The sequence below is a fragment of the Balaenoptera ricei genome, chromosome 7 (genome assembly GCF_028023285.1).
Source record: "Balaenoptera ricei isolate mBalRic1 chromosome 7, mBalRic1.hap2, whole genome shotgun sequence".
Lineage (NCBI taxonomy): Eukaryota > Metazoa > Chordata > Mammalia > Artiodactyla > Balaenopteridae > Balaenoptera > Balaenoptera ricei.
The window spans coordinates 18,821,526-18,833,716 of NC_082645.1; the positions used below are offsets into that span (position 1 = coordinate 18,821,526).

The following is a 12,191-nucleotide window of genomic DNA, read 5'->3' on the forward strand; positions in this document are numbered from 1 at the left end:
AGTATCATATGAGAGGAACAGTCAACGTCAGCGTTCCTCACGCAAACTTTTGTTAGACTTCTGTTAGGGGTCCAAATGATCTAACAAAAAATTACTGGTTTAGGTTTTAAGAATAAAAATGCCATGAACAATTTCTCAAAGAGGATGAAATCCATAAGTTTAAGTTCAGTCACAGCTGGTCGCTTTAAAAAGCACAATCTAATCTTTCTTTCCCCCCGAGATGGGCACCTACTTTGCAGATGCAGATGCACCTGCCTCCTTTTTAGCACAGAACGCTTGTCTTTTTCTTATTAAATTGTAAGAGTACTTTAAATACTGACAACACTAACCTTTAGCAATGCCCTTGCTTGCTGCATAGAATTGCTGCTGGCAATTCTATCAAATGCCTGGGTATTCAGTGAGCTTTCCCATGTCAGCCGGGAAACCTGCCTCATCTCATGGGATGGTGGGTGTCCCGTGGTTCCCGGATGTCAGCTGTTTTCCGCGTGCCCCTTCCCACCTCAGCTCCTCCCTCTAAGGTGTCACAGCTGGACAGGCCACCCTGCCCCTCCATCACAGATGTGCCCCCCACCCCCAAGCGTCTTCCACAAACTTTCCTGGCTTGATATTTTTACACCTTTAAATCTTCCAGCAGTCTCACAGCTGACACCCACCACATGGCCAGAAGCTGTCCCAGCACTACATTACTTTTCAGAAGGGTGCTAAGTGAAGGAAACAATAACATTTTATATGTGGCATGATACATTCAAATTATTGAAACTAGACTGATTCAAATTAAACTTCAAAATACGCTTCGTTATGAACTTAAAAATCGTAATACAAACACCAAAGAACCTACCTTTGATCCATGCAAATACTGGGGTTGTGCATTTGGCTGTTTATCTCTTTGAAACTCTTGAGAAAATGGTAATACTGTCCGAACAAATCTAAACAAGAAAGATTAAAAAAAAGAAAGAAAACCAAAAATTTAATGGTAGTTTTTTAAAATTCAGAACTTTTCCATTACTCATCAATTAAATCTTCCTCCCAATTAATCATCACATAGGAAAATTCTGGGAAATCAAAACCCATACTAGGAATGAGCTATAAATACTCTGAAGTATGATAAATGTATCCGAAGTTCAGGAACAGAGTGAGGACACTGGAGGCCCTTCTAGCACATAAAAAGAGTCTCCAAACTTGGCACCAGGACCATTTCATTCAGTCTTTTGAAAAGAGGTGATGCAGGCACTTGGGCCTTGCTGGGCCTCTGGACACAGCAACGATGGCAGGGACAGGAGTGGGAAGGCAGACGCGGGCAGTGATGCGGTCACTCAGCTCACTGGGTACAAACTGACAGAAGATGAGTCTGTAAGCGCACTTGCAGAGCCAAGAGACTGTGGCTTCGTAACAGATTAGGAGCCACTAAAACTCACATGCTTGGATCTTAAAGCAGAAATGTCAAAATCGACTCACACTTTCAAATCAGAAGCGTTCATTTAAACATATAAAACTTTTACAAAGAAGCATGATTAAAAAAATTCATGGATTTGCTAATTATTAAATTCAAAAAACTTGATTAACACATATTGCACTTTAATAAATAAAAAAGGATGTAATTGTCAAAACACCACTAGTGCATGAAACAAACGTTTGCATCTGAGGAGAGGACAGCGGCCTGCGGAGCTGATCACATTTACATGGAAACATCACGTTGCTGAGTGGCTGGGTTCTGTCGTTATCCTTTAAAGAGGGTTGAGTTTTTGTGGGCAGACGCTTAAACTGCTTGCAAGTCAGCAGGATCTTTTCACGATCTGTTATGGTATAAAGTAGTCACTACCCTAGCGCTGGTAGTAAGATAGGCCCTGCTGGCAATTCTATCAAACGCCTGGGTATTCAGTGAGCTTTCCCCATTCTCACAGGCTGCTTCAAATGACTCCTAGTGCTGGCGAGCTCTGGGCACAATTCTGTCTACCCCTCCCCGGCAGCTGTTCTTCCACAGCCTTGTGGACTTCCACCCAGCGCACACAGTTTAATATTCAAGCAAAGGCTAAAGGGCTCCTAAGTTGGTTTCAGGAGCTCTTCCTCTGTGTAGCTCTCTTCTCTCCCACACTCTGCTTTGCAAATCCCAGCCGTCTCAGCTTCCTCATCTCCTCTACCAAACAAGACCTCCAAAATGCTCCCAGGCAGGAAGCCAGGGGAAGTCACACAGCTCACACCCTTCGTTTCCTTTACCCCAGGAAACATCCAGCGAAAACCGTTGTTTCATAAACGTCCACTTGTTTAAGGCAAAGAGTAAATCCAAACTCTGTTACTCTATTATCTCAAATAACTTTTGAACACCACCTTTTGACTGTATACATTTCTCAATCTAAATATAAAAAAATGGAAAAAATACTGAATTCCAGTTAATAGGTTTGTGTTTCACAGTGGGAAGGATAAGTAATTCTGAAACTACTTTTTCTTCATGTTCTAGAATTGAGCAAATGAGTAAATATCTTAAGAATGATGAAACAAGAATTCTCAGTGTAGAAGGAAGTTACAAAAACAGAAATGAAGCCTGCATTGCTGGATTGGAATTGAAGACAGCAGTGTGAATTCATGGTTTCAATACATAAAGAGCTGGATAGAAGTAGACACACATATAAACATTATGAGTTTGTGTCCCCGCAGAAGATAACTTGAAGTCTCAATTAGTAGTACCTCAGAATGTGCTCTTATTCAGAAACAGGGCTGTTGCAGACGTAATTAGCTAAGATGAAGTCTTACTGGAGCAGAGTTGGCCCTTAATCCAATATAACATGACTCCAGTCCTCACAGGAATAGGAGAGAGACACATGAGGAAAATGCCACATGCCAACAGAGACAGAAACTGGAGCCATGCGGCTGCGGGCTGAGGACTGCTCACCACACCAGCGGTGGAAAGAGTCAAGAGAAGACCCTACCCAGGGCCTCAGAGGGAGCACAGCCCTGCTGACTCCTTGATTCTGGGCTTGTTGCCTCCGGAACTGTGAGAGAATAAACCTGTTGCTTTAAGCGCCCCCCACCAGTTGGTGGTAACTTATTATGGCAGCCACAGGAATCTGACACAGCACACATGTAAGTCCTTCCTAGCTCTGACCACTGAAAAGGGCTAGAAACAAGGACACACCAGTAGCCGTGAGCATACCTAACACCCAGACTTTGCTTAATTTTAAAATATTCTCCATTAAAAGGAATCCTCATAGAATAACAGATTACAAGGATAAAGTAGGAGAATTCCAAGATGAACCTGGGACTTCTTGTGGTGCAGAAAGTTAAGACAGGGCTTGAGAATCATGGGGACAGACAAGAAGATATAAAAACGGGGCGGAAGGGGCTCCTACTAGCCAAAGCAGAGCTGATTTGAGCCACATCAGCAAGTCATGACAGTAACAGATTTTAACCCTGCATTAGAATCCCCTTACTAATAAGAAACAAACAGATAAAAAATGCTAATATGTATAGCAGAATGTCAATTAATAACTGTAGATGGAATGAAAAGGTTAGAAAATCACCATTGTTCAAACACCACAGTGATAACTGATTTGGGTAAGAATCATCAACAGATGCTAAAATTAGTGGGTCAACTTTTAACAAGGAACCGTTTATAAAGTCTCAGATTATCTCCCTATATATCACTTATAAATTTCAAACAGAAAAATGGAAACACGCCAGTGGAGAAACTTGGCAGCCAGCACCCTAACCAAGGGACGGATGGCCAGTGATGGGACAACCTTGTGGTACATTGCACTGAGGACACACCCTCCTCGGTGGTCTTCCTGCCAAAGAGGCCCGACTCTGATCCCAACTGCTGGCTTACTTGGAGGGCTATCGCGCTGTCACAATTAGTAGCTGTAGAGGTTAAATTTAAGTCACAGGCCACCCCATGCGACCTCCTAGAGTCACCAGGCATAAATCATTCATCGGAAATAAGCAGCAAAATAAGTAGATACGCCAAGCAACAAACGGAGTTCTGGTTTCCCCGCAAGCAGCTCTCAGAAAACCCTCAGGCATGGAATTAAGATACTGGGTGGCATAATTTTGTCTGTCTTCTCAGGTTTCCACATGCAACGTGGACATACGAAACGCTATTTTAAAATGTCTTTTCCAGATAATGAAGCTCTGAGGGTTCCACTGAAAGACCTGTTAAAAATACAGCAGTAATGGCTTTCGCCAATGCTAGCAAGAGGTGGAGGCCTCCGGCGCGGCTGCTCCGGTGAAGACTGCACCTCGTGCAGCCAGGGCTCCCTCTGAATTGCACCGCAGGTTTCTGAGCCCAAGGAGGCTGAGGTCACTTCACGCTGGCCCCTGCCAGCACACGTGCCCAAGGTCACAGCTCCAACGCGTGGGAAACTGGGTTCCCGTGCAATCAATCGCACAGCCCGTCGGAGGCAAAGCCACCTACCGGCGCCATGCGGGCAGCGGGGGGCACACACTATCAGGCGAGGCCAGCCATCTGCTTGCTGCTCTTCAGGTGGACCTCGTGCTGGACGGGCTACGGGGACCCAGGGCAGAGGTGCCTCTCGTCAGTTTATACACCTGATGCCATAGTGTCCGTCAGGCCGTGCAAGTGACACGGCCTGGAGGTGTTCCGCCCTGCTAAGGTTGCTGGGTCACACGGCACCAACTTCCTGACCTGAGTCCGGGCAACCTCGTCTCTGACAACAAGACTCCTGCTGCCAGTAGGACAGGTAGCCTAGGATGGCGGGCTGTTCCCCAGCGTCGGCCCCGATCAGGGCAAGGGCACCCACGTGGGCCCAGCTCGGCAGGCAGGGCCTCGAAATAGACCTCTTTCCCTAACTGCACACTCATGACTCACCACGCCTGGAGCATCTTTCAGAAAACATAGTGATTTAACAGAAAGGTTTACAGCACGTGCTGAGTTTTCATCACCATGTAGATTTCAGCCCCCTCCCACCCGCCCTGCAGTCCTTCCACACGGCTCCTGTTGTTTTTGAGCCCTTGACCCACCGGGCTGTCACCAAGATGACCAGAACAGGCAGATGCTGTACACACGCAGTGCAGCTGGCACAAAGGGGGCCCAGGGAGCATCTTCAACTGTTCCTTTTGCAAGATCTCTGGGAATCCCTTAAAGGGCGACAAAATGCTAGATAATCAAAAATGCAACCTAAAATAACACAAGAAAATCACAAGTCCTTGTGTTGCCTGATTCTACCACCTCCACAGCCCTGCCCGACGCCCCCCCACGGAACGTATTTTCTCAACTTGCCAATAATGGGGTTCGGCTCCATTTCACCTTTAGAGACGCCAGTTCTAAGCACTAGTCAAAATGATTTAAGGGACATAACAGAAATTAATTCCAAAAGTTCCAAACAGACCGACCAAAGCACAGAAAATCTTGCAAACATTGGCCATGACTTAGACTTTCAGAAACACGACAAGCACGTATGTACACACAGAATGCCCCTCATCATGACATATGATGTGAAAAAAGAATGTGTATTTAACAGTATGCCTAACAACATCCATTTCTGCAAAACGAAAAATACACATGTATATTCGAGCGTATGGCAAAAACTCTAGAAGATAGACATGTTATAAGGGAAATCTCTAGGGATTTAATTATTTTCCCCATATACCTATTCCATATTATATATATATATATACACACACACACACACACACACACAAACACACACACAATTTCTAGCTTTTCTACAACTATGATGCATCACTTATGCAATAAAAATATTTTTTCAGTTAATTCCAACTCTAAAACAACTTGAAAAATACCTGTTTCAAGAACCTGGGCACTTAGAAGGGAGTTTACAGGCGTGAGTCGTCTCTAAAGTTTGGTTCCAGTGGATTGTGCCCAGCCAGGCCCAGGGCCCCCTGACCCAAGAAGGCCAACCAGGGCTCCTTCACCTGTGGTTCTTGTGGCCATGGCCATGTGCCCTCTGCTGCTGCATGGGGCTGGGCGATGGCCCTAATGGCACACCTCCATGTACCAGCAACAGGCCTGTATTTCCCACAAGGAAACCAACCCTGGGGTCCCAAACAGACAATGGCAATAGCAGGTACGATCAGGCCACAGGAGGGCCTCCCTTCTGCCCTCGGGGGTCGAAGCTCAGCACCCCTGGATCAAGACACAAAAATCTAGGCCTAAAAGACAGTAGTGATCAAGCCAACACATGGTAGGATGTTCAGATGCAGTAGTGAAGCAAAGTAAAAGCAAAAGACACTTACTTTTTAAAGGTGGTCATAGGACTTCCCTGGTGGCACAGTGGTTAAGAATCCGCCTGCCAATGCAGGGGACACAGGTTTGATCCCTGGTCCAGGAAGATCCCACATGCTGCGGAGCAACTAAGGCTGTGAGCCACAACTACTGAGCCTGCGCTCTAGAGCCCACGAGCCACAACTACTGAAGCCTACGTGCCTAGAGCCTGTGCTCTGCAACAAGAGAAGCCACTGCAACTAGAGAAAGCCCATGCACAGCAACAGAGACCCAACACAGCCAAAAATAAATAAATAAATTTATAAAAAATAAATAAAAATAAAAAAATAAAAAGTGGTCATAACGCTCACACACACACGGACTCTCACACACACCCTCACTCATACTCACCCCCATTTCTCACACTCACAAGCACACACACACGTTTCCTCTCTGGCATGTGCTGACACAGCAGGAGCGAAGCTCAGCGCAGAGAGGACAGGCCTCAGGCAGGCAGTTGCCAGAGTGTGGAGGTGACACAGAGCCATCCCAGGACCCTGGCTGGACCACGAGACTGGACCACGTGACCCTGCAGCCAGCAGCCATGCCACCCTTCCAGCGGGCCACTTTGTGTTGTTCAACATAGTAAAATGGTAGGTGCGTGGAGGGCGGCTAACTGGCAGACCCTCACATGGCCCGACGTCCCAGATGGAAGCACGAAAAGCAGGGTCACCCAGCACATTCCAACGTCAGCAGACGTTACAAGTATGGAGGTGGTACAGACCCAGCAGCTGCCGTCCACATGTACCACAGATTTGGCCCTGAGCCCCAAGGGAGTGCCCTGGATAGGAACCCTGGCCCCGCACTGGGTCTGCACATGAAAGCCATGACCACATACCCAAGGGCTGGCCCAGGGCTGCACTTGCAAATGGAGGAGACCAGGAGGGCCTGAGTATCCTGGACATGGGAAAAGATGGGCCCTGAGACCATCCTGTTTCGATGCCCACCAGAAGGGGCATCCAGAGCCATCTGTGAGGTAGCGTGCTCACCGGTTGGTGGAGCCGTTGTAGCAGTAGTTGGGCAGGAAGTCGTAGTTGAGCTCCCAGAAGACGTGGAGGGTGATTCTCCCGTAGGGCGCTGACACGTTGTGGTTGGCCTCCCGGAACATGGCGTCAAAGCTGTCCAGAGTCAGGTACCTGCTCAGCAGCTTGTGGGTCATGCGGTTGATCTCCAAGAGGCCATCCAGCTCCTGTGGGACCACAAAGACAGGGGCATGAGGACAGAGTTGGGCCTGGCGTGGCGGCCTCCATCCCCTACGTGGGTAGCGCCATGGTGGTGGGCCGGGAGCGGGCAGAGCAGGACGTGGACAGCGAGGGGCTGCACTGAGGGGAGGCCAGTGCACTAGGCCAAGAACGCACATGGTGGCGGTCCGGCAGGTGACACAAGCTTACTTCTCACACCTAAATGCATGTCCTCTCCACTGCTCTTAAAATGTCCCTCCTTTCCATGGTCGCCCCCGTATGGCCACTGTCCATTCTCCACTGCAGTTACCTCCCCACTGTCCACTGCTAGCCTCCAAACCCCTCACAGGGCAGAGAACACTGGGATGTGTCCACCCCCACCCGACGGCACACAGTGTGTCCTCAGGTGTTAGCCTTAATCAGCTTCCCTAACGCACCTGAAGTTACTCAAAAGCATTGCTATGAGCTGGAATCACGTTCAGAGGTGGCCTTCCAGGCTCTCACACTGACTGTTCATAAACCTGCCCAGGTCTGCACTATCCCCTGCGGCAGCCACTGGCCACATAGGGCAACAAGAACGTGGCTGGTCCAAACTGAGATGTGCCATACGTGTGAGATGCACAGATTTCAGAAACTGAATATGAAAACAAAGAATGTAAGATATCCACGTCAATAGAGTTCTTATGATTATATGTTGAATTGTTAATTTTTGGATATATTGGGTTAAATAAAATAGATTACTAAAATTAATTCCTCCAATTTCTTTCTCCTTTTCTAACGTGACTATAAGTAAATTTAAAATGGTCTCTGGGCAGAAGCAAGAAGAACTACAATCCTGCAGCCTGTTGAACGAAAACCACATTCACAGAAAGACAAAATGAAAAGGCAGAGGACTATGTACCAGATGAAGGAACAAGATAAAACCCCAGAAAAACAACTAAATGAAATGGAGATAGCCAACCTTCCAGAAAAAGAATTCAGAATAATGAGAGTAAAGATGATCCAGGACCTCAGAAAAAGAATGGAGGCAAAGATCGAGAAGGTACAAGAAATGTTTAACAAAGACCTAAGAAGAATTAAAGAACAAACAAACAGAGATGAACAATACAATAACTGAAATGAAAAATACACTAGAAGGAATCAATAGCAGAATAACTGAGGCAGAAGAACGGATAAGTGACCTGGAAGACAGATTGGTGGAATTCACTGCCATGGAACAGAATAAAGAAAAAAGAATGAAAAGAAATGAAGACAGACTAAGAGACCTCTGGGACAACATTAAATGCACCAACATTCACATTATAGGGGTCCCAGAAGGAGAAGAGAGAGAGAAAGAACCTGAGAAAATATTTGAAGAGATTATAGTCGAAAAATTCCCTAACATGGGAAAGGAAATAGCCACCCAAGTCCAGGAAGCACAGAGAGTCCCAGGCAGGATAAACCCAAGGAGAAACACGCCGAGACACATAGTAATCAAATTGACAAAAATTAAAGACAAAGAAAAATTATTAAAAGCAACAAGGGAAAAAACGACAAATAGCATACAAGGGAACTCCCATAAGGTTAACAGCTGATTTCTCAGCAGAAACTCTACAAGCCAGAAGGGAGTGGCATGATATATTTAAAGTGATAAAAGAGAAGAACCTGCAACCAAGATTACTCTACCCAGCAAGGATCTCATTCAGATTTGAAAGAGAAATCAAAAGCTTTACAGACAAGCAAAAGTTAACAGAATTCAGTACCACGAAACCAGCTCTACAGCAAATGCTAAAGGAACTTCTCTAAGTGGGAAACACAAGAGAAGAAAAGGACCTACAAAAACAAACCCAAAACAATTAAGAAAATGGTAATACGAACATACATACTGAAAATTACCTTAAATGTGAATGGATTAAATGCTCCAACCAAAAGACACAGGCTCGCTGAATGGATTCAAAAACAAGACCCATATATATGCTGTCTACAAGAGACACACTTCAGACCTAGGGACACATACAGACTGAAAGTGAGGTGACGGAAAAAGATATTCCATGCAAATGGAAATCAAAAGAAAGCTGGAGTAGCAATACTCAAATCAGATAAAATAGACTTTAAAATAAAGAATGTTACAAGAGACAAGGAAGGACACTACATAATGATCAAGGGATCAATCCAAGAAGAAGATATAACAATTATAAATATATATGCACCCAACAGAGGAGCACCTCAATACATAAGGCAAATGCTAACACCATAAAAGAGGAAATTGACAGTAACACAATAATAGTGGGGTACTTTAACACCTCACTTACACCAATGGACAGATCATCCAGACAACACCTCACTTACACCAATGGACAGATCATCCAGACAGAAAGTTAATAAGGAAACACAAGCTTTAAATGACACAATAGACCAGATAGATTTAATTGATATTTATAGGACATTCCATCCAAAAACAGCAGATTACACTTTCTTCTCAAGTGCACATGGAACATTCTCCAGGATAGATCACATCTTGGGTCACAAATCAAGCCTCAGTAAATTTAAGAAAATTGAAATCATATCAAGCATCTTTTCTGACCACAACACTATGAGATTAGAAATCAATTACAAGGAAAACAATGTAAAAAACACAAACACACAGAGGCTAAACAATACATTACTAAATAACCAAGAGATCACTGAAGAAGTCAAAGAGGAAATCAAAGAATACCTAGAGACAAATGACAACAAAAACACGACAATCCAAAACCTATGGGATGCAGCAAAAGCAATTCTAAGAGGGAAGTTTGTAGCAATACAACCCTACCTCAAGAAACAAGAAAAATCTCAAATAAACAATCTAACCTCACACCTAAAGGAACTAGAGAAAGAACAAACAAAACCCAAAGTTAGTAGAAGGAAAGAAATCATAAAGATCAGAGCAGAAATAAATGAAATAGAAACAAAGAAAACAATAGCAAAGATCAATAAAACTAAAAGCTGGGGAACAAAACAAAGGTCTCTGGCTTGCATTCTATTTATACTGGTCAAAACCTCAACCGAATCACGTTAAGACCAAGGGCAATGAAACACCATGGCCTAGGCCAAGCCAGGCTGAAGGAAGAGCCACTGTGGGCTCTGTGGCCAGAGACAGCCTGGATTCTGAGGAAGGAGGGGGAACAAGCCCACCCCTGTGGAGATGCTCTGCCTCGAGGTGGGCCCAGCAGACACCCGCCCCCCACCTGCTTCTCTAGGAACAAACAGTCTTCCTGGAGTTCTCACGAGCTCATTATCATTTGCCTGCAGCCATTATTCTTGGAAGATAGATTTGGCACAAAATCCTTAAGTTGCATTTCCTTCCCTGCTGGCAAATGTCTGAGGACAATTGGATTTTCTTTCCCTGATCACTCTGCTCAGATACCCAGAGGGTTTTTCCTTTTCCTTGAAAGTCCAATACTACAATGTTAACGACAGTGTTCCTTGGTGTTGGCCACTTTAGGTCCGTCTTCCCATGTACGCGATATTTGCTTCTAATATGTATTTATACTGTTTTTTATTCCATCAAAGTTTTCTTGAAGTAGCATTTTTAATGCCTGTTCCATCTCATTGCTTTGGTTTTTGCCTTCAGGGGCCTCTATGATATGTATGTTGAATCTTCACTGTCCATCATCTCCATGATTTTCTCTCAAATCCTTTCTGTCTTCATTTCTTTTTAATTTTTAAAACGTTCCTCCTTTCATTCTTTTGCCATATCTTTTGCCATAGTGAGGTGTAACTATTTGTTCTTTGAAGTCAATTTAGAATTGTGAATATGAAGAGCAGATGCCCAGGCAGGCCCAGCTCAGTGAGTGCACACCTTTTGAGTTCTATGCAAAAAATGAACCTACCATCAGGTCAATTTATCAATAATGACAAAAGTAGAAGTAGCTCCAATCCCCCAAATCTGCTGAGCCTGAGAAAAGGGAGAGCACTTACAACTATTGATGTCAGGTCTTCACTCTCAAATCGCCCAATTGCCAGTTCCAGGGATTTGTACATGGCGGTGGAGACGCGCTGAGTAATCAGACGATTGAGGTCTATGGACCTGCCCAGGAGCTGGGCACAGAGAGTGGAAAGCATGAACAACAAAAAACAAATAAGCAACAGAATATGTATCCATCCCAGGAAACTGATTCCAAAAGATAAGACAGACAAATAATGTACAAAATTTAGATGACAGTATGATCAAATACCTTACTTTCCTAGAGCTGAAATTCTGCAAGTCAAAGCTGTAAAAGGACTTTTATAGTGTACTTACACTTACATCACAGACAGAAACCCCAAGCCTCCCCAGAGATCCTGGAGAGTCTGGGTCTAGCACTTAGCATACCCCTTGTAACGGGGTCAGGGCCACCTCCCAGCACAGAGCGGCCTGCGTGTGCCTTACCCTCACCGTGTCACAAGGATGAGTAAGAAAAAACTACTCCGTCTCCACTGCAGAGTCCTAACGACATGTGCGTACCTCAGTATCATTTCAATAACATAAAAATACAGGTAAAACCCTGGTGAAAATGTCCCAAAATGTGAATGGTGGTTGTTTGTAGATGGAATTACATGAGATTCCCCTACAGTTTTCTGTATTTTCCTTTTGGTGATGTATATATGTTATTTTTAAAGAAACAAAAAAAACAAGCACTGTATTATTACTCTTTGTGCTGGCCAAGAAAAAGCTCCTCCCCACCACTCTGAGCTGACTAGAGTCCACAGCTTCTTTCTTTGAAGCTCTGGCTTTTGGGCTCCTGGAAAGGAGCTGTGCTTGGGCCAGGCCTCCT

At 44.8% G+C, this 12,191-nt stretch overlaps 1 protein-coding gene across 3 annotated transcripts in view; it reads right to left on the bottom strand.

Annotated features, from left to right (window-relative positions):
* CYFIP1 (cytoplasmic FMR1 interacting protein 1) overlaps positions 1-12,191 on the bottom strand; it is a 94,833-nt gene that overhangs the window by 17,075 nt on the left and 65,567 nt on the right. For all 3 annotated transcript variants that reach the window (XM_059927757.1, XM_059927755.1, XM_059927756.1), the window contains exons 21-23: positions 11,356-11,475; positions 7,225-7,424; positions 839-926 (exon numbers count right to left, since the gene is read on the bottom strand). In XM_059927757.1, coding sequence (XP_059783740.1) covers positions 839-926; positions 7,225-7,424; positions 11,356-11,475 — 408 coding nt within the window. The remainder of the gene's footprint in view (positions 1-838; positions 927-7,224; positions 7,425-11,355; positions 11,476-12,191) is intronic.